The 23,080-nt window shown below is 44.5% G+C and overlaps 2 protein-coding genes across 13 annotated transcripts in view; both read left to right on the top strand.

Annotated features, from left to right (window-relative positions):
- LOC135936677 (protein lin-10-like) overlaps positions 1-23,080 on the top strand; it is a 107,724-nt gene that overhangs the window by 6,994 nt on the left and 77,650 nt on the right. The window contains exon 1 of one of the 12 annotated variants that reach the window (XM_065479581.1): positions 4,461-4,631. The exons of the other annotated variants lie outside the window; for them this stretch is intronic. The gene's annotated coding sequence lies outside the window, so the exon portion shown is untranslated. Of the gene's footprint in view, positions 1-4,460; positions 4,632-23,080 lie in introns of those variants that run through there. 12 annotated transcript variants of the gene reach the window in all.
- Positions 13,605-15,263, top strand: LOC135937171 (uncharacterized). Its single transcript, XM_065480262.1, has 2 exons — positions 13,605-14,370; positions 14,430-15,263. The coding sequence occupies exons 1-2, from the start codon at positions 13,675-13,677 to the stop codon at positions 15,228-15,230; spliced, it is 1,497 nt and encodes a 498-aa protein (XP_065336334.1). The 5' UTR covers positions 13,605-13,674; the 3' UTR covers positions 15,231-15,263.

Genomic DNA, 23,080 nt, shown 5'->3' with positions numbered 1-23,080 from the left:
TCTATAATGCAAATAGTTGTCAGTTACCCTTGTAATGCGCATGTATGGATTATTGAGCACATTGTGTTGCTTATTCAAGGAGTTACTCTTTTTATTCCTAAATCAATAACTTATCTGTGTCGATGAAAATGAATTGAAATGGAGATTTTGGTCTTAGACCGACATTGCAAATTCCTTAGTAGCCCAACAAGAATAAAAACTTACATTTGTTAAAAAACTTTCGCTATTAATTTCAAGTTTTTAGTACTGTTACTATTTTTTAAGGAAACATTTTGTCTATTTAATTTTGTTAGAAAACTTGTGAGTTGCACTGAGGGGAGAGGACTAAAAAAAGAAATGACTGATTGGAAACCAAGTTTTTTTTATTTCATTTGGACTGAAAAGGCTCTCAAACTATCGATCACGAAAGTGCAAAATCCGCCATGAAATTGAAATGGGAGCACGTACGCAGGTTGGTAACGACCGACGGGACTTCAATCATGGCAGACGAGCAGGCATATGGCATAATTTTTTATCAACAATTTGTCAAGCAGACAGGGGCCGTGCTGCCTGTCAGCGCAGTGGTCGCAACCCCAGATGATGAATTGAAAATTAACGCGGGACTGCTTCAGGAAGTGGCAATCACACAGCTGGATGACACACAGCAGCGTTGTGACACGCTCCATTGGCCCAGTGCAAACGCCCTCGTCCAATTATCGCCGTCGATAATTGATCACGAATCGGATTTGCTGCGTCGGCGATTGCTAATAGGGATCCAAAAGTATGTGGAAACGCTAGTCCGTCTAATTAGCCGGTGGGGAAAGTTGCGCAAAAATAGGTGGATGAGCGCAGCAGCTCGTTACACGCGTCCTTGGACTTGAATGAGGACGTGGAACTCGTGCACCAGCAATTTATGTGTCACAGCAAACCGGGATTAGTTTGTACTTGACTGTGCAAAAGGCCCTTTTAAACTCGAATTTATGAGGTATGGCAGCGTAATGCAGATGTAATTCCATCTACCAGGCACGGCTGCGGAGCTGCAATTGTACATTAGCATCTTTTGACACGCCACTGACTAGAATTAAATTTCCAGTCAGGGGAAGACTATCCTGCTCCCACATATTTCGTTATTCATGCTTCGAGCAATATTTTACTTGAATCTCTTCTTTTTATTACTTCAGAGGAGGAGCTTTAAGTGTTTGGGGCTGAAATAGACCTTAAATTGAAAGTTTTGAAAGCTGAGAAAAGGGTTGACGAGAGAGGGAAATTTACTGTTTTAATCCGTGAAGCAAAACTAAGTCGATCCGAGTTTGCGTCTGTAGAGTTTGTCTAGCATGATGAAACGCGTCCTCTTCTCTAACTCGATTTGGCCGTCTCAGGAGAGGCCATAGGCCACCTCTTTGACGGTGGCACTTTGTACCAATAGGTGGCAGTTCAATCTTGGTGCGCAGAACTCGCAGCGATCCAATTTTCCATTCTACTTTTCTTATCGATAACGCACGTGGAGGTCAAGAGAGGGTGAGGGAGGAAGGGAGTGAGAGAGTCGTTGTCGCGCACAAAAAATCCGATTTCGCACAAATGGAGAGATGGGCGCGTGTGTTTGCATAAAAACGGGGCGGCAATGAAACGATCTAGATTTAAGGGTGCCACTCGCATACATGCACAATTCCTGAATGAGCGAGTGGTTCCGCGATCCCGTGGCGACCCTCGTGGAAATAAAGCCGGTGGCAGGCATCGTAATGTAAAAAATGACAAGATCTGTCCCCATTATATTTATGTGCAAGTGTATTTCCCCGGTCGGCACGCGGCGAATGAATTTAAAGGGACCTCGCGGAGATGATTCCACCGCTCAGGCGTAGAGGAAATGGAACATGTCGACGGTGCAGGAATAATGAGACAGCCAGACATCCCAACAGGCTTTTTTGCCACTCGCCGCGACTGCTGTAATCCGCAGAGTGCGTACTTTGCCGCCGTTGGTTTCACCCTTCGCGTTGTTGTGAGTTGAATGCAAGTTGGCCCATTGACACTTTTAGTAGCCGGAATCAAACGTGTTGTGCTCCAATCCGTTAGCGAGCTCTTTTTCTCAGCGGGGTTGCTCTCCTCGCCGAGCGAGAGCGAATATCGCAACTTGTGCTCCTTCGCTATTGGGGCAAAGTTCATTTTTTGCTGCCTAAGGAGCTGCTTGCCGTTTATTCAGGTGGTCTATCAGACATGTCAAAAGTTCATGCCAGACGCTATTTCACCGTCGGCGAAGCGGGCCTTCACAGCCACGATTTATTTAAATATGAGGATGTAGTTGGTTGAAAGGTTGTGAATTTTTGGCATCCTTCGAATCGCAGCTTAAAGTGTACTTTAAATGGAAGATAACTAGCAAATTACACTCGACGAAGTTTGTTCTGTTTTTAACGATACCAACAGTAGAAATTTATTTTTTTTTCTAGACAAGACTCTCCTCGAGAAAATTATGTGATGGCGTGGCGCCTTTCCGCCACTGCTGTCCTAGTAACTAGTTTGCATTTTAACCTGTATCGCCAGGTGGCAGTGTAAAAGGTGTGCGATAAGCAGTGCACCCTTACTGCACCTTCACCCCCACTGCATTTACAACCTCGCACGACAGCAGTCGAAACAAGTGTTCTCTCTCCGGCTAGGATCAGATTTCGTGCGAGAATATTCTAGAAACTTTGATCTCGAATTAATAAGACCCGCACTACTTACGGGTCTTAACTATACTGATACTTCAACCACGAGACTTAAAATAATAAATGACGATTACTACCGCAAAGACGCATTTCTGTCACGGCTCCACGACCCCATAATGGCAAGAGGCTCTTGTGTGCATCTTGTGAGGTTATTGACTTAATAATCCATTTAAAAATGGCGAGAAAAAATTTATTATGCAAATTTTTCCGTTATTCGACAAGAAGCAAAACTTTTTAAATTTCGCTCGACAACCGCAGTATCGTCCAATAAAACGCGATGCTTACTTCTCAACGACTTGTTTTATATTATCGAAGTGTGTTAATATTCTCCATAAAAACGCATTTTATATAATATTACGAAGCAACTTGCAAGCACGACTCCAGCTGCTTGGTTAAAAAGTCACAGAATCGATTGCCTTTTATTCCGTTTTGCCGTTTGGCGGTCTGTAACTTTTGAAAACGGCGCTGGTAATCAACAGAGCCGTTGGCAGTTTGAACCGAAGCCAAAAACGCTAATTACACGAGGCGAAAATTAGGTCAGCCATGCATGAGCGAGAGAGTCGTCACCATCTCATTAGAACACAAACTTATGAGAGTGGTGAATTTGTACTAATTCGAATGTATGTTATTGGATTCCAATCAGGCCGTGGCCTGAATCGATTTGCGGGAGACACTGGCCGTTGTTACGCGCAGAATTCGTGCGCGAAAACGACACCAGTCTCCACGAACTGGAGACGTACACCGCCGTCCAAAACTGGCGACGCATATATAGCACAATCCAATTAAAAATCGTGCAATTATACAAAACGCACGTTTTTAACCTTGCAAAAGCGCGGCTGGCCGCTCATTATTCCGCTTTAAGCACGTGAAAACTCGGCGCGTCGAAGACGTTGCTAATACGATTAAAATTCTTTGATCAGCGCACAATTCGGCAGCGAGCTCACGTCCTCCGTGCCAGTCAGTCGGCGCAAGAAGTAGTCTATCCGAATGTATGTATGTATGTGTGTAGTAAGAGCGCGTGTTTCTCCTCATTTTGATCGATCCGGGGCAGGGTCTAAGCGGAGCCATCTCAAACCGCGGCCTACAGACTGCAAAGTTTGACCGCGACTTGGAGCCTGCAGCCGATGGTCCTATTTTAGTTGCGGGAATAATTCGATTGCATGCATGTTTATAACCAAACACTCTTCAACTCACTTGAAGGTTGAGGTTGAAGAGCGAAATAAGCTTTTAAGCAGGTTTTGTTAACTTTTATGGCTTCAAAGGAGACGTTTATTGAAAATAGCGCTATTTAGCTCGTTTTTCGCTTTTCATTGGGAAAATGTATTTTTTGCAATGAACATCTGCAAAATTCCGTTTGTGAAGCATTGTTACTAAAAATTCTTGTAAGAAAAAATTCACAATTACATTCGACTTTCCTATGTGAAAACGTTCTTCCGAGTATGCCAAGTTTACTGACAGTGAGATATTAAAATAAATCAATTTTACAATCAGCCGAGTAAATTATTTGCTGACCAACAGATATTTCGTAATATTTAGTCACAGTCATGGTTGAACTTTTTAACAAAAGAGTCGAACGCTTACAATTTTTCAATCAGCAGCATTTTGATTAGACCTCCAAGCAAACTGAAGCGACTGTACAATTTTGAATGGTGAGCGTGGTTGGCCCGCTGCGCAGGTGGCTGCGGCGGCAACTTTTATTATGGCGCTAGCACAGCAAGCAGGCGCAACTCTGCACCAATCAATGGTACAAGGGGGATGATAGTCACTCGGTGGCTACGGGGGTAGCAGCAGCAGCGGCTGGCTGCACGACACACACCCCAAGTGGCGGCCCGCCGAACCACACTCGCGCTCGCTCGTTGCCCGTCGCGGCCCCGCTCCGCTCGCCGAGCCGCAGTGCCACTCAGCAGCCTCGAGCAGCCCCGCCGACCGGCCCCAGGGTCGCCCTGACTCCAGGTAAGCCGCCCCCGCGCTGGGGCCGTCCATGTCACCGGGTTTTTCCACGTACTGGGCCCGTCCGAATGTGCCGCATGGGGTGAGTCATGGCACGCGGGGAGGGTGGCACACGCGCCCCCGCAACCATAAGTGAGAGAGTGGCTGCCTGCCCTCCCCGAAAGAGAGAGAGAGAGAGAGAGAGAGAGCGTGTGTGAGAGTTTTAATGAAGTGCCCACCTAACCGGCCTTCTTTCTTTTCTTTATTTCGTTCTTTCTTCTGCATTCTTTTGTTCGCGCTTGACTGATTAAAGCGCGCTGGGAATATTTTTTCGCGTGCAGAGAGGACTTCTGCTTCTTTTGTATGCCGCCGAGAGTGAGTTTGGCGAGAAAGTCAAGAAGCGGGGTGCTTACTTAAGGGTTGTTTTTTGTTGAGCCCCCGACCGAGTACCCCGGTGTCGGATCGGTATAGTTTTGCACGCAGGGATTATGCACAGCTGACGGAAACGTAGGGCCACCTGCGCCCCGCGCGGTAATTGCAATTCCCACCGACGCGTTCGCTGTTCTGGTAAGGTGCGGGCAAAAGTTTCCGCAAACAGCAACGCGCAAGGTAACGCCAGCGATGAGGCCTTGAATTTGAGCCTGCTGCAAGGGGTGGAATGGTGGAAAAGATTGCGAGTTGAAATTGCAACAAGAGGATAGCAAGTTGGTTTGTTGTTCAACGCTGAAGGGGAAACTACAGTTTGCATAAGTAATTAAGGTACATCAGACAAAAGCGCGCTATTTCGACCATATTTCCAGCATAAACTCAAATTAGAAAGCAAATTCTTGAAACGCTATGCAACAAAGAAAATGATATTTTTAAATATACAGACACACATTGTTAAAATCAATGCCAATTTATTTTTCATGCTGCTGACACCATTTATCCACGATGGAAATCACTCTCAATTTACTGGGTATTTTCAACATAACCCTAATAACTAATGTCTCGCGCTATCGCTGATAGCATTATTATATTATATTCCAGATTCAAAGCGTGCGACACAATCAATATCAATATTTAACCCTTTGTTTCCATTTCGCTTGGCTGCCTGTGAAATCCGTTCTGACATCCAGCACGTGGTCGACACACATAACATGCATAGCGTTTGTGTTTTAAAAGTCGTTCTTTGCAGCAGCGGGTCACATGAAAAAGCGGCTGGCCGGCCGATGACTCACGCTGATATCGCATGCAGACTGTCGCGCAATTCGGTGATTACACATGCACTCTTTGGAGGGTGAATTTTAATCAATCGCGAGCTGCGCTCACGCAAATCCGCTTTTTTACTTAGCACCCCGGCTGCCTTTCTTTCCACCTCTCGTTTTTCTATTCCGTGGATGAATGCTTTTCTCATTTAAAAGCGGCTCGTACTGTTGCAGCCCGTGGCCATCATTATACAGTCGGAATCTGCTGGAAAAGGGCGCTTGCTTGTTAGAACGCGTGATTCTGAATTCATTTTTCACCCCGACGGCAGCAAATCTTGTCACTCAGTGCTAATGCGGTCGTGCAAGCCGAGTGAGCACAGAATTAAGTGCATTTTAATGTTTGCCTTTCCATCACGCTGCGATTTTTATTTTCTTTGAAAGCAGCTGCTTTTTATATGCATTTTATTCAATTTCTCATGCTAACGAGCAAAAGTGGGATTAAAAATGCTCTTTTAATGAGACTTATATACATGTAACCGTAAATTATGTAAAAATGCTTCATCATGCTTTGTGAGAAATTTAAATGCTCTCGACACTTTCTTTTCGGCAATAACGTAACTGTATTACTGGAAAATTGCAAATTTAATTTGAACTAGTCTTGCAGCGGCGAATATATTTTTTGTTCCCCCACTTATAGTTATCCACCGCACCATCAGCACCAACAATTAATTAATTTTGTAACATTTAAGTAAGTGGAGTCATTGACTTAAAGGAACCAGCAATGATCACTATTTTCCCTACTCCTTCAGAAATTTCTTTTTGCTCATATTGCTAATTTTGGGATGCTATTTGAAAGTAGCTGCAAAAAAATCATCCTTACTTGGACCATATATTATATGGTTCTTAAAAATAATTTTATAATAGTTGCGCATGTGCACACTATCCAAATACAAAGGAAATTTTTAAGAACCAACAAACGAAGTAAAAATATTGTTAAGATTTTAGACAACATTCTGCAACTTCTGCCACTTCGTTGCTGCTATTACGGAACTTCTTTGATTGTTCTTTTCAATACAGCTTTATATTTTAATCCAATTTACTATTGTTTTAGAAAAATTGTAGTTTTAGTAAATGACGGCATATTAAAATGGCGCCCGCACAATTACCAATAGTGTGTTCAGGGGTGCTAGTGCTGGGTAATTATTTGATTTTTACCCAAACCCCAGTCGAAGGAGGTTTTTGGTTCTCTTTGGACATCAGCATAATATCACAGACTTATTCGGAGCGGTTCGTCTTGGTGATGGCGTGTTTCCATTTGTCTGCCCCTGCTCTGTGTTCGGAATATCAAATCGCACCGCACAGTACTCACAAACGCCGAGCAGACCAAAGTCAATAACGGCACGCTCACAATGGCCAACTTGGCCGACGAGCAGCCTGCCAACTCTGCGCGATTTTTATTTCCAGCCAACGAGCCAGCTATACATGTTTGGCGCGGCTGCACGACGCAATTATACTTGTTTGCCCATTTTTTTACGTGAGATTTTTCAATTGCGGTGAAAATCGACGAAGCCGTAAGCAAGACAGTCATATTGATTAAATTGCTCAGAATTGGTGCGAACGCAGTCTGCCTCTGAACTAATATTGAGAAATATTTGGCCATAATTGAAATCGTAGGAGTAAGTCGTAAAAAGTTGATTAATTTATTTTCAAAGAAAATCACCATGTCTGTACTAAATTTAACATTAAAAAATTTTAAAATCGTATATTTTATAAATTGACAGGGAAAATATTTCCCAATGCAACTGTGTGTCGATGAATAAATAGCTAACAACTGGTATGTCTTATTCAGGGATTTATGCACGGTTGTCTGACTAATACGGTTCTTCGTAAATTTATGGAGAACGCACTCCATAATTGAACGAATAATGCTGCTGTCTTTGAGATACCGTCAAACTCGTCCCTTTTGGTGCGTCGGGTTGTGTAAAATTCCCATTTTTCCAAGGGCAAATATTTGGCCAACTTTTCGCAGGGGGAATTTTTAATTTGTTAATTTGAAAGAGCCGAGAGGGGCTGACGAACCGAAATTGAATTACTATTTGAGTATGCATTCCCGTCAAGATAAAAAGATCGTTAACAAGGATCAGTGCCGTCACTAGTTTATTCGTGATCAATAGCGCCGGCGAAAGGCCGTTTTACCCCCTAGAAAATTTCTACTCTTAATGCTGGTACGAGTTCTGGAATGCGGGTAAAGCGATAAGTCGGAAAAGTTGGGTACGGAATCATGCTGGAACTATGCGCAATTAGCCCGCCTCGAGGGACGACTAAATTAAAGAATTACGGCTTTTTCATTTTACATGCACGCTAGTCTCTGGAGTTGCAAACGGCGCAGGGAAAATTCACTCCCTCCTCGAGGGAATTCCTGCAGCAAACCGTTGTGTTTGCAAGCCAACCAGCCGACGCGCTACCAGAAGTTTGATCGAGTTATACGTTCGCACAGAGCAGCGAAAAAGCCCAATTAATAATATCCCTTAAGCAGTCAGCTGCCGCGAGATTATCATCCGCGGAGTGAGGAATTCGGCTCGCGGATCGATTGCCGAGTTGAAAATCTGATAAACTCTCGAGTGCAGATGTGAATGTAAACAGCAGTGAAGTGGTGTGTTGCGGCTTAGCCCGCAAACAAGGCGCGCGCGCGCGTGCTGCTTATTAGCAATGCCAAACAAGCCAGCCTAGCGCTTTCGCAGCCACACAATATCAATTTTCATTAATATTTAAGCGGATTTTAACTTACGCTTTTTGAAAACTAGCTCGGCGCGGAAAGGGGGAGAAAACCGCAGCCTCGTCGCTCGCTGGCTGGCATTCGATGCGGTGGCTCAGGCGGCGGCCTTCATGCCACCGGGATGTGAAAAATAGAAAAGTCTGTGTCGACGGTGCAGGCTCGAGTTGAATTGTTTAGCTTTAACGCCATTGCAGCGTTAAGACGATTACGTGATTTCATGTTTTCCTTGAGCGTTGACACTGTCAAGAAGCCACCAAATTTTCACAATCTCCAAGTGCTTGGTTTGAAACTTTCCCAAGAAGCACTGATAGCTTTGTTTCCTCGTGCAATTAATTCAATAAATGGTACTACAACATACAATTGAACTCTCTCGGAATTCCTCAAATGATAAATCATCCCAACCTGGTGAAGTGAAAATTGAAGCCTTCTTTTAGGATTTTTAACACGCCCCTTCAAGCACTCCGGGCAGAGAGAAAGCAGGCGCTATGTAGTGATCAAATACCGAGCAGCCTCAGTGGCTTGCATTGGAAATAATATCAGATTTCGCCTGTCGATTAAGTAATTTCGCTTGTTTGGCCAGTTGGAGATTTTGTTTGCGCCGCAAGGGGAACCTGGAGGGCCACTTTGTTGACGAGCAAACACAAGTTTCCTCTATATACGAGCTGGATGGAGAACCTGTTTCTCAGTCGCCCCTCATCTGTGAAACAAACGGCGAAACGCAAACGGTATTTGCATAAGGAGACACGCACCCCGACCGCTGTAATTTCAGAGGATTTAGAACCCCTTGAGTGGACTATTGATTACCACCAAATCCATGCGTAACATGCTGAATTCCAAGTTGTTTCGATTTAAATTTCGTCGTTATTAAAGTAATTTTAACGGAATCAATTGCGATTTTATGGATGAAAATTGTGCTTAAATTCAATTTAACCCTCTGGCGAAACTCGTTGCCAAAAAGGCTTTTGTTCCTTATACATGGAAAATCCAGACAACTCAATTCTGACTTGAAGATCAAAGCCGTGTTGAAGAATCAATATTCCAACACTGCGTCGCACCTGCAAAAATTTACATCGCGAATTTTCACGCTCCACTGCGTGCACACACTGGGACGAAGGCAAAATGCTATTACTCGGCAGGTACTTTTATGTATTCAATCATTTCCTGATGGAGAGGAAGCAGCCTTCTTCCCTCGGCATTCTCGCCTGCCGGTGTCGAGTTTTGAGAGAGTGCTTTCGGGATCCAGTTGCACTTTACTCTCTCGCTGGTGTCGCGTGGCAATTGCTAATTGCGCGTCGGCCGCACGCGTCTGAATAATCGCCAGCGGAGTCGAACGGCGCCAAAGAGCACAGGAAACGTGATCCCTCTCGGCGAAACATGCCGGAATCGTACTTTTCCGCGCCGGAAAATCGCTTTTTGGCTGAATTAGTCGAGAGCCGGCAGTCTCGAGTTTCGGAAATGCAATTTGAAAACGCTGAGCGTGGTGGCACTTGGGGACGGCAAGAACGATCGATATTCGCATTTAAATTGCCACCGAAAGTTTTCACGTGTAGAGTTTACTTCTCGGCGTTCTTGGCGAAAAATTTATTATTTATCCTAAATTAAATCGCCAAGTTTTTTAAACGAGTTTTTTAATGTAATGCGGCAATTAACGGGTCCAACGAGGAAATGGTAATTATTCCAGCGTAAATTAAAAGTACATTAAAACAACAAATAAAACGTAGAAAAATGCTTGTGAGGGAGAGAAACATTTTCATCCCTTTTTAATTACAAGCGTGCGCAAATTAAACGGCCGCAAAGGACGATTGCGAATATTTGACCCCTGAAAGGAGCCGAGCCGCAAAACGCTGCGCTCCGTAGAAATTCTGCACAGTGGAATTGCGTGGAGTCGGCCCACGCGTTTTAATGAGCGTCCACCGAGCGCGTGTATATGTATTTGTATAATAAAGCCAGTGCACGACGATGTTGTTGTAATTAATAAGGTGGCTCTTGCAAGCTCATGATCCGCCTGCGTCGCAGCCGAGATGACACAAAATTGCCAGTTTACGCTTGTACGACCCTGCTTCTCATTAAAATCTACCTAATTTCATATAAAAAGCGGGTGGCAGAGAAATGAGAATTTCAAATCTGCACGCGCGTGTTTGTTTGCCTGACGCATTTCGCTTGTTTGCCTCTTGCCAAGTGCGAATTATTTCGCAAATTCACCCGCTTTTCACCTCGCGAATTTAATTGTGTTTGCCTCGTGATCCGCCGACTGAAATTTTGGCCCACAAAACAGCGAGCGTTGACTAATTAATTCGAATGCGCGTAGCAGAGTTAAAAATGTTAAGTAGATTACGGTGTTTTTATAGTGTTGAAAACACAGCTGCTCTATTAATTTTTGACTGCAAATTGGATTGCAATATTAAAATTGTTTTAACGTGATTATTTTTGTTCTAGACCATTTAAAATTTAAGCGAAAAAGGACAATTCAAGTGGTGTGTGCGTTCTCATGTACAATTCAATACTTTCTTTTAACTTCTACCGCGATAAACAAGTTGACGCAAGTTTGCTTGCCCTAAAAGCCCTCGCTTCCTCCTCTCTGTGCTGCGAGAACCTTCAGCCTGAGCGCACCTTGGGTATGAAAAAGCGTCTTGTTGGAGTTTCTCATTTGTTTGTTTGTTTGGTGACCAACTTTTTGCTCCCTTTGATCCCAGCTGCGGCACAAAATTAGCACCGCCAGAGGCTCGAAAAGCGGGTTGCCGACGGGTGGGCGGGCGCGTTATTTGCACGTAAAACATAATTTGATGCACGGAATAACAGAATAAGAGATGATTGCCTGATGCAGCTGTGGGGCTGTATTATCAGATGCTGCGAGTTCACAACGCACGCACACACAAGAGAAGACGACAAGACGACGTCGGCCTGCGTCTTGTAATTACATACACGCGAACGAGTTGTGCTCGACTCCGCGCGCGGGACCCTCTAATATGCAAGCCTCGGAAACTCGAGACTCAAGTGGTGGTCCACCCGAGGGACAAAGTTTGCCCACTTTGGGAGTAAGAGAATGACTTTGCAAGAATGTGTTTAATTTTCTTACAAAATTTTAGACATGAAAGGATCTCTCAAAAAATGGAGTTCTCAAAATCATTAACCTAAGTTACTAAACGGTAAATTTTGTTGTTGAATTTCAACCCCATAAAATACGGATAATACTTTTAATTCAAACTCTATTTATTTGACTTTTAGCATGGTAGTACACACAGGTGATGATGTTCTCACATGCACCCAAACTGATTGCTAAATAACAATTATTTCAAAATATGTAACAAGTTAGAAATTCAACAATTTCAGTTCTTTGACTTACAATAAAAATACTCTCTCTTTGAGTAAAACTTTCGCAAGTACAAAAAATCCTTCAAGGAACTAGCAAATTGTTTGTAACGGGGTTCAAGCCGCAGCAAAATTGGTAAGGCATTATACAAATCAGCAACAAAAATCAGAGGATTTTGTTTATAAACGAGCGACAATTGAATAGGGAAATACAGAATAGAAGAAGGATTGAAATTTATTTATCTAGCTACGTATATGTAGTTCTTTATTTAAAATAGAACTGTAACACTGGTTGCTCTCGTGGGCACATTTTCTCCAGCATCATTTTGCTCGTCCAAATTTTTGGAGAACTCGACAAGTGAAAAGCGAGTCGAATCGTCTACCATCTGCGTGGCATTCGGGTCCCCAGGGGCGTTTGTAGCCGCGGGGTTGCCCGTGGAGGTCATCTTCTGACCGTCGCTCATGGCTAGTTTTAGCTAGACAACCATGTTACAGAGCTGAACTAACCAATGTTTTTTAAATTGTCGTGTCCCAAGTCCCAAACTAGCCGCCATTATACAAAAATCAAATCCATGAAACCAACATAGAAAACTATGGACGTTCAAAACACTAATTTTTACCTCACAGGCCTTTTATGTAATACTGAATATTTTTTTGAAATTGTGTATTTCGCCTTTTCAGCGGGCATTAAGTGATGTCATAGGTGAGCTTTTCGAGTGTTTTCAACAGTGTTAATTGCCACAATCACAGATTCGATTAGTGCGTTAAGCCGAAAGCCTCTTCCCAAGAGGGTCCTGTCGTGTCACATGCGTGGGTATGGGGGCCTGCATCGTGCGGGGCGTGTGAGTATCTGGTGCCAAATGGTGCCGTGAAAGGGGCCGTGCGGATTAAACTTCTTCCTGCTCGCTCCGTGTGCTCGCTCCGTGTGACATAAAGCACACTGCCGGGGCGTTGTAGTTAAAGTGGAAGGTGGCTGCAAGGATTCATTAGCGCCGAGCAAGGCTTATTTTTTGTGACGGCCTTGCTCTAGCACCATGTAATTTACACGCGCAGCCCCTCGGTGACGTCTCCAGCGCGAAAACCAACGGCTTTTTGCCTCTCTCGCGGAGCGCCTAAGAATGAAGATGATAGGTTTCGCGAAAGTTTAATCTTGTCTCACGCTGCCGGTGCGCGACCCTGTCGCTATATTCAGACTCCTTCGCCGGCGCCGCTTTTGTTCAGATTACAAACGTTTTGTCGAACTAAGGCGCTGCCTTTTGTTCGTTGTTCGGCATTTTAATCAAGCAAAACCGAATTAGGTTGTTTTCACAAGGCAAACTTTGGTTCTGCTAAGGACAATAAGAGTTTTTGCCATTCGTTTGGAAGTGAACGCAAAGAGTAAAAGAATAAAATGAAAGACAGCTCAAAAGAAGTTCCAAAATTACATTTTACGGGAATTTTAAAATTATTGCCCTGAAATCTCTTTATTATGTTTCTAAAATTATTATTTTTGCTGCCAATACAATTTAAAGGCTAATTAGATTATCTGTGCAAAAACGGCTTTGCAAATAAATTCAGAAACTAGTCGCCAATTTTCCTCACAAATATCTATTGTTGTGTGTTAGTTGAGTGTCATCTCTCTATGGGATTTAAATTTTTTAGTTCTAAGTCACTCGCCGCTAGTGTTGGATTTTCATTTGTTGCGTAATATAAATATTTCATTGTAACTGTTGTTACAAATTGTTGTTTATTTCAAACCTTACCCAATTCCGTACTAGTCCTCTGCAAAATTCTTCTTAAAAGAATTCTCTCTAAAATGGCATACTGGGCTGTGGACGTCTCTGAAAATAAGCCTGATAGAATCACCATTCCTGAGTTAACATCTTCCGACCTGAAGGTTGCGGTGGCCACGTACCGCTCGTCCAAGGATAGTGACTCAGAGACGAAAGATTGCTCCACCAGGGTTCTCAACTACGAAGCGTCGCCCCTGCGCAGCACAACAGGCTACAATCTGCGCGTTCTCTACCGCGTCGACGACGAGAGGTTCACTGTCAACTTCCAGTTACGCTATGTGAAAAACGACGCCAGCAAGACAGAGAAGGAAACATTCCGTAAGGAGCTCCTGTTCTTCGGCTGCGTAATGCCAAAGGTGAAGCAGTTTCTGCCTTACCACCAGTCCAAGGTTCCTGTGCCTGATTGTTTCCTGGCCAGAAGCCATGACGACGAGGCGCTGCGCCAGTCGGCAAAGTCTTCGCCCTGCTGCCTCGTTAAGGGCTCTACCGACCTGATTATAATCGAGGACCTGATCAACGAAGGTTACGAGCCCTGCCAGCCGCCGTACGACATGATCCATCTCAAATTGGCAATCAAAAGCCTGGCCCACCTGCATGGGCTGAGTGTGTATCTGAACCGACGTGGCAACAACCACAACTTGAGCATTCCGCAGTGCTTTCCATCTCTGGTGCCTGAGACCTTTTTCAGCAAGCGATACAACCCGGTTTTCTATTCCCAGGTATAAAGGTTATGTTTAGGGGTCCAATCAAATGCTTTATCGGGAGTTCCAAATATCAGTTGCAGATGGCCACCCACATTTTTTCGGCAGTAGGCCCTATGCTGAACCAGGAGATGCTAGTGCCGGGAAAAGATGTTGTACCAGTCGTCCGACTGTTGATGACTGGTCTCTGGGAGGTGGTTGAAGACGTGATGAAAGCCAGTGCCACACAAATTAACGCACTCTGCGTCGTAGACTGTGATGCAGCCAACTTCCTCTTCTCGTATGACGACCGCCGCGTGCCGATCGCCTGCAAGATCAGCAAATTCCGCAACGCCAAGTTCACGCGCCCGATCACAGATTTGGTCAGCCTGATCTACAACTGCTCCGTGGGCGGCTTCTCAAGCGACCAGTACCAACACCTGTGTGACGTGTACCACGAAGAATTCCTAAACACCTTCAACAAGTGCCACGTCAAGTTCCACTCGACGCTGCCGCTGCCAGCCGGCCTCCTAAGTATGCAGGAGCTGCGGCAAACCTTTGCAGAATGTCGCCTACTCGGTGCTGCGCAGCGTGCGGTGCTCACCAGCTTTGGTTGCCTGCTCAACTTTGACGACCCAGATGCTGAGGACCACTTAGTGCACGTAGATACTGACATGCCTATGCACCACCTGGTGTGGCGCAAGCTGCTTGAGGACAAGATCAACTTGCCAAGCAACCTGGTTGATTTGCGTCACGTCGCGGTCAAGACACTGCAGAACAACCCTTACTACAGGGCGTCCATGTTTGAGAGTCTGAGCGACCTGCTCACCTGTCTTTCCGCTCGTATCTACTGCGAACTGCCCAAGCCGCACAAACGATGCCCACACCCAAACCCGTAGCAAAGAAAATTATTAATTTGATTGAGTAAAAAAATTTGATTTTCATTCACGCTTAAAGTCTTTCAGTTATACATGTTAATATGTTGTTAATTTGGGTAATTCATTATTTCATGTTATAAAATCAATATGTTGGCGACAAACAAGGAATTAAATTGCTCCGTAATTGAACCGTCGACTAATTTTATGATTCAGGCCACGAAATTCGCAATTTACATAATCGCAGCAGCTCCTTGAGGGAAATTGTCAACGCATGTTTACATTCACTGCTCAAAGAGGGAATTTAAGATGGCAAGCTGCCTTTGACATGTGAATCGCACAGAATTAAATCGTCCAAATTCAGAAATGAAACTGTCTCCTGCCGGCGTTGCCTCAATGGAATAAGACGTGCATAACGCAAGAAGCTCATACGTGCCGCTGATCCCCAACTCGCTCGCTCGCAAAGCCCCGCCAAGGTAGAAAATTGATGATGTAGCTGGCAGGGCGAATGAATGCACCCCGCCGGAGCAAATACGCGAGTAAATTCGACGCGGGGGGTGGAGCGGGCGGCTCCTTTTGTCGTTGTTACGCCAGTTAAATTAATATTTTAAATCTCCCTGGCACGCGCTTGAACACGCCAGGCCCATTATTTTGCTGCAACGCACAGATATCATCTCGAGCAAAACGAGAGAGATAGGAAGCGAACTTTTGTTTGCATTAGAATTAAGTGTGCGCGTGGAAAATGGCACAACCGAAGCGGAATCATATTTTCTTTCGCTCCCCCTGGCCCGCGCATTGTCTCGGCAAGTGCTCATCATCTCTCATTCTTACCGGGGCTTAGAACAGACTTCCTGCACGAAGGAAATTGCCGCCCAAAATGGACTCGCTCGCAGCAGTGCGAGATAGCGGCGTGGTGCATTTGCATCGGCTCCGCAAAAAAGGCGCCATTAACTCACTCTCGCGAGCGCGTCATCTTGGTCTCTTGCTCTCGCAATGGGAATTTCCGACTCTTTCGACACGTGCTCCTTGGGCGCGGAGAGCACGGGGGAGAGAGCATGAAAAGAAAAGGAGTCAGTTTGAAAAAGAAATTATTTCTTTTGAACGCTCACCGCCTGCTTTTCCAGCCGAGCTCTTCCGCTGCACCGACCGACATACTTTCCAAGGCATATTTTCCTGTCCTCTCCGGCGTAAAACTCAAGTATGCCTTTAACGTGGCGAGCAGAATTCCTGCTTCTGATGCCGTCGCTGCTGTATCAAAAGTTAGGAGCGTTTTTAACTCTCCCTGCGAGTTTTAAGGTTCGGCAAAATGAGCTGCGTCGTTAAACTTTATTCCCGTATCTATCTTATTAGCGTCGGGGAGATAAAATTGCTAAACATACGCTTCTGCTGCACCAGCAGCTACTCGTGGCTACAGGCAAAAAGTTGCGTCTAAATTATCCGATTTTTTCCCGTAAACTTTGACGCTCGACTGGCTGCGCCCGTTTTCGGCAATAGTGCTAGAGTGGCACCTCTCGAGTGAATTATTCGCACTTGCAAACAAATTGCCTCGGTGCTATCGCAATTCAGCTTTCTCTGCAAAATGATCGTCAATGGAGTCAAGTTGATATCTCAAAGATTGACTGAAAAGCACATTTAAAGCTGTTTAAAATACCGATGAGTTATTGTAAATTAACACAGCCGACAGAATTTCTTAATGTTTTACTCGTCCCTTTAATTACACTGCTGCTTTTAACTTACAAAACTGAAATTGAGCCTGCATTTAACAGGTCTATAGCGCTGTGTATTTCAACTTGATAACAGTTTCAACACCATAAATTCCATTTCGTTTCAAGAACGGTTGCGACTCACATTGTGTACCGTTCTGGAAACGTGTTTGAAGGCAGAAGCTGATAATGCTGTGGCAGGTTATTTATAAAATTCCTAAATTAGGAAAGCATTGTAAGCATGCTCGAATGCGGTTTTCATTAAGGAGCGGAAACTGAAAGCCTCAGGGAAAAGCTGGAAGCAGTGCAACAATTTTAATCAAACATGTTCCCCTCTGCTGATCCTCAACTCAGCAAAATCGCTTTCTCTTTGTGCTGGAACACAATTTGCATTGTTAAGGACGAGCAGCAGTGGCGGTGGCGGCGGCGGCAGATTTGCATATTGAGCAATCGGAAAAAGCACGTTGATGCAATTTTCACTTTCAAAGAGAGGCACGGTGTGCAATTCACCGGTTTTACGCTGTCGTCGCTATTTTTGTTTTCTTCACTGGGCCGTGAGGTCACCGGCCGTTCTTTTATTCTTGCTTGCATTGTAATGGGGCTGATTTACGGCTGGAAACGTTTTATTGCGGACCGGCTTATAAAGTATTGCCATTATGTACACCCGCAGGTGAAAATAAAACACGGATCGAAGGCATTAAAAGTTTGATCAATGAACATACATCCGAATATACATACATGCACACACATGCTATTGTGCTGCGAAATTGACTCGAGGCCTACGGCGAGTGCAGCAAGACGCGCGTAAATTTTATTCAAATTGGAAATTCCTCTCGCCTCGACTTCGCAGCTTTGTGAGCGGAGGACATCTCTGGAGAAATGTCTTTCGGCGTGTGTAATAAGAAAAAGTTGCCGCAGCAGTTGAATTTGAACCACTCGCTGACGGTGAGTTGACCCAGAAACGCGAATCGCATTGCTAAATTTCGACTTGCTATTCTCATCAGGCTACATACTCTTGTGAATACGGCCAAACGAGCGGCGTATTTCATAAGCTACGGTTACATGCCGTATTGAAATACATTCTAAACGGGGGGTTGTTGATTGAATAAGGAATAATCGCAAAATAACAATTCAACAGAGAGAAAATAAACACTATTTTAAATTTGTTGAATATTCCTGTTGGAAATTATTCTGATTTTTGAGAGTAAAATTAACGAGTTGCCAGTCACAAATATCAGACTGATTGAAATGTTTATGTGCAAGAATAAGTCCGCTGATTTATTTGGGCAGAAAAATTGTCATCACTTGAGCGAAACTGCATTCACAATTCCAATCATTTTGATCCAGATCGGTGGAGATGACAATTTATGTGATTGCAAGCGCTCTCTCGCCATTGAGGCTCATCAGAGCAAGTGCAGTTTATCGCGGCGCCGGCTGTGTGCACCGAAATGAGCGGTGATCAGAGGCGCGACTGCATGCATTTCCGAATGCATGCATCAGCGTTGGCAGCAGAGTCGCTCGGAAACACGTGTGTGGGCGTTGGGCGGTCGGATCGTTTGTTTGGCTGCTTCGAAATCAGAACGTCGTCGTCGTCTTGCCGCAGCGGCATTATTATTACAACGCCGAGCCGTGTGTGTTTAGTGGTGCAGCAAACAAGGGAGCTGCTGGAATTATTATGCGCAAATGAAAAGAAGTCAGAGCAGTTGCCAGCCATTGAGAGCTCAGCAGAGAGCTAGCGAGAATCAGTGAATCAAAGTAGGTCGCTGGAGGAATTGAGAGAGCCAGCTGGAAAGGGGGTTGCCGTCGGCGATCAGGGCCTCCTCCCGCGGGGCCGCCACATCATGCAAATTGACACTCATCACCCTGCAAATTGCGATGCACTGCGCAACACTCACATGTTCGTTTGCTTTTACGCTCATGCAAGTGAAGTTGGCTTTTTTAATCTTTTGAACTTTGAATAGGTCACTCTTGCAGTTCTTCAGAACAAAATATCTGCTAAGCTAGGGAAAATGCCAACTCTTTCTTTGACACTCTGATTAAAATGGTCAATATATTGCGCAAGCAGATGTAATCTTGCTGAGTTCAAAGGAAAAATATCAAATCAATGAAAAACCAAACAAATAAAATTTGCAGTTACTGAAATAATTTTATTTCAAATCCATTTCTCATCCTCACTAACAGCTTCAAATATTTTCCGATCAACAGATTCCACTAACTTAAGGAAAGAGGAAAGAGCCGCAAAATTGTTATTATTATAGTTATTAGACACCAACGGTGTACAACACACAAAATTTTTATAAAAATTCAAAATAAAATATACAGATTTAAAATGTAATGAACTGCATCTGAGTAGCGGAAATGATAATGCAAATTGAGCTGACCTTTGTGAGGTGACGGCCATCGTGGCCAAGGAGGTCCCCCATCTGTGATGATGCATTCACGTGGGATCGAACGCGAGAGTCGTGCGCTGCAGTGCTCGCTCATTGTTATCGGCTTGGCTGTTTGTTGCCATCGGGGATGAAGAGCGCGCGGAATGAGAGTCGGAGGGAGAGAGTGCAGGCTTCGGCCAGGCAACCAGCCGCGCTTCACGAGCCATTGATTCGGGCAAGAAATCTGGCCTGTTTCGCCCGCTGACAGCGCCTAATTTGGGCTAATGGCGCCGCGGAACCTGTTTCACTGATTAAACTTGGCAGACAAGAGAGAAAATTGCGCATCTGCTTGACAGACATCCTCCCACCTTGCTTGACTGCTGGAAATGCAATTTAATATGGAGTATGCCGAATAGCTGTCACTCAGATTACAGATCTTGATTGACTAGCTCTACTCAAGTGAGAATGTAGGATCAAAATCGGATGATTTAGTAACAATCTTGTCCAACTCATTGACGTTAATTTTAAATCCACGCATATTTTATTTACAAGTTGATGCATTTTTTCTGTTGGTGATTTTCCAAGCTAACAAAATAAAAATAATACCAACTCTCAAGTTTCCACTAATTAAATAAGTTGTAAAATTACTCCTGGGAAACTTCCCTGCGCTGGTTAATCTGCTAGAGGAATTGAAAGGCTGCCTCCCAGTTTGTAATTAATTGGCACAATGGGTCACGGTCGGTGATCAACCTTAACGGCGGCTTCGTCTCGTTTCATTACCTGCAAAGGGGTGAGGGGTGCAGCAGCGAGAAATGCAGCTCCGTCCACGTTCAGCCCACCTCACAGTTCTTCGTTCTTTCCGTTGAGATCCTAAGAAGAACCGCTGTTTGCTTGTTCAAGCGCCGCCTCTTCTTAATATATACGAACATTTTAGCGCCATTATTAGCCGCTCGCGTGGGTGGAAAATAATTGAAGATTGAAGCCGATAGAAATTTCATTTCGGCTCACCAAATAGTGCGTCATGCCAAATAGGATTCATCCTAAAGACGCGTGAAATGAAATGATCAGCAAAATTCACTTGACGTACTGGAATCTTTTCTGCTTGACGCTTTCGTATTTGACTTTCAAATAACTGTCAAATTAACGCCTCATGCATTTTCACATGTTAACAAATTATATTCTTGGACAGTTTCCACATCATTTACTAGTTTAAATAGTTCAAAATTTGCCCAGCTGTTTGAATCTTTTGCGAGTCTTGTATATTTTAAAGCACTCCATGAATACTGTGGTCCACAATTGCACGCACTAATTTGCGAGGCTGCACTAGACCCCATGTTTTTGTCTGCTAATAAAGCAACTGATTTGCCAGCGCATTGGCCCTTTTTTGGCTCGTGCAAAACAAATCTGCGTGCTTTGTTTCGGGCAAAAAGCCGGGGATTTGAATAAAGCCGCCGCCGGCTGCCTCTCTGGGGCAAAACAGGCGGCGAGAGCAAATAAATAAAGCGTCATGCAATTTATAGCACGCGTATCTGGATCTGCGGCTGACACAAATTGCGATCATAAGGGCGCACAAAATATGGTAACTAATTCGGAGACGTCATTCTGCAATAGGAAAAATGAGTTTTCGGAGCAGCCACTGCGCACGCTAGTCGGTCCGCTTGGCACATTTCTCTTTGTCTTGCCGCTCTTTCAAACTTATTGATCCGCCTCCGCGCAATACACCGTGCCTGAACAATATGAAATAATAATAATCGATCGAACGAACGCTCTCTCTCTCTCTCTCTCGCTGCATATCTGCTGTACATTAGCGCGCCGGCATTGTGGCCGGCTGCTAGCCACTTTAGCTCCCTCTTTACTCTGCTTCCGGTTTCGTGTCCGCCGCTGCAGATGGCAGGAATAAATGGCTTTTTCCAAGCAAACGTCTGTTTATTTATACTTACGTACCTAGAAAGGGCACTGTTTGCACAGCTACACGCGACATTTTATTGCTGATTTGCAAAAAGATACATTTTATTCACGTGCAATTTCCTTCCCAGAAGAAAGCGTAGACGTTGCGAGCTCAAATTTAATATTCCTGTTCAACTAGAACTGTCTGGCAAAAATGTGTGTCAGAAAAAGAAGACTGGATTTAACAATGAATTTGAGATGGATTCAATGCAGTCACAATAAAAACATCTGCTCAGTTTTTTCTCTGCGCGATAGAAAGAGTACCGTTTCAGAGTTATGCAACGCGTTGATCTGTTGCGTCGTGCGGGTAGCATAGCTGTGCCCCTTAAAAGACGGCGACGAACAGATAAGTCTCTCTCCCCGTAAATTATGCAACTCACTCACGGCGGTAAGTCAACCGCACATTTAATTAACGCATGAAATTAATTTCGGCAGTAAACCTCGTTTTCGAACTTTGAGAAAACCGCACTGCTCGCTAGAAGAAAACCACTGTATCGCAGACCAAAAGGAAAAAGAGGCAGCGTGCGGTATTTTCCGCTCGAGGTACCACCGAAAATGAACCGACCGACCGGGAAATTCGCACAACCTTGACAGATGTTTACATTTCTTGAGGAAGAATTGAATCGAGTGAGCGAGAAAGAGAGAGAGAGAGAGAGAGAGAGAGAGAGAGAGGGCGTTTTCTCGTTGAATTATTCAAGTGAGCACCGAGAGAAGACTGGTGCAATGCTAATTAGCTGCAGGATTGTGTCGGCGCTGCCGCAGGGGTCGATTTAATTTGCAGACCCTCGAGCAGCCGGCCGTGTACACATACCGAGAGTGGCAACAACAGCGCCGGTCACTCAGCATTCCGCGGCCAAGGTGGACGCCCGCGCGGTCGTCTTTATTGTGGCCACGCTGCCGATGGCAGGCTTATGCTGTGTTTTGAAACTTTTTAATTATTTCATAACAAGTGCAGCTTTAAAGCTTGGCTTTTCCGCCTCGCTGCTCGTTTTATTAAAATCGGGATGAAACCGCCATCGGGGTCTCTGACGGGCTGACCGACGGCCAGCCAACCACTCGGCTCGCTTCGCTGGATGAGATTTTTAATTGCGTCGGTCTGCTTCTGAAACTATCGATTCGCGGCGTGTTTATGTGCGCCAGCGTTTTCGGTCTTTTGGTGGCCAACAAACGCCGCCGCTCACTAATGTTCGGTCATTCGCGATTGACGAGAGCACACGGTAAAAGGAGATTTCAATAAAAGTTGTTCAAAGGGAAACACGGTTGAAACTAGAGTTTGAGCAGCAAGATTTTTCTATGCGCTCAAAAAACCACAGTCATTTCTGCATAAAATTTCTGAAAACTTTTTACAGTATAGCTTACAGATATAAATCCTGATACCCTATAGTTGTGTCTGATTTTGAATTAGTGTTGAAATAGTATGTTTAAAAGTCATACAGCTAGAAATTTTTTTTCGAAAGTTCTCATCTCAAAATAATTATTGATTTTATCACGTGCTCTACTTTCCAAGAAAATAAACATCACTACCGCAACTAATGAACAGAGATGACTTGAGTAAAAATAGAAGTAGAGGAGTAAATTTCGGAAGGAGAGTAAAAGTTGAATGCTAATTTTTTCATCCACAGCGAGTAGCGCCTTTTCACGCACCGTCAGTTCTGCGTATGCCTCCAAACGCAGGAAAATCGGGTTGGACGGGTGGCGTAATTATTCAATTACCAAAGAGGCGAAAGTGCCACTTGCAGCAAAGCGGAATAAAAATTAACTGTCCCGATGGCAAGCAAGCAGAAGCGCAGCTTGGCGGTGCTGAAAAATCGCAATTTCACGGATCTGTCACTGTGCGGCTTGATTTTTAGCGACT

This window comes from Cloeon dipterum, chromosome 2 (genome assembly GCF_949628265.1).
Source record: "Cloeon dipterum chromosome 2, ieCloDipt1.1, whole genome shotgun sequence".
In the NCBI taxonomy this organism is placed as follows: Eukaryota; Metazoa; Arthropoda; class Insecta; order Ephemeroptera; family Baetidae; genus Cloeon; species Cloeon dipterum.
This window is presented reverse-complemented; position numbering and strand designations above follow the sequence as displayed.

Coding starts and splice junctions, on each gene's coding strand:
- LOC135937171 (XM_065480262.1), top strand. CDS start 13,675: ATGGCATACTGGGCTGTGGACGTCTCTGAAAATAAGCCTGATAGAATC. Junction 14,371..14,429: donor ACCCGGTTTTCTATTCCCAG/GTATAAAGGTTA, acceptor TCCAAATATCAG/TTGCAGATGGCCACCCACAT.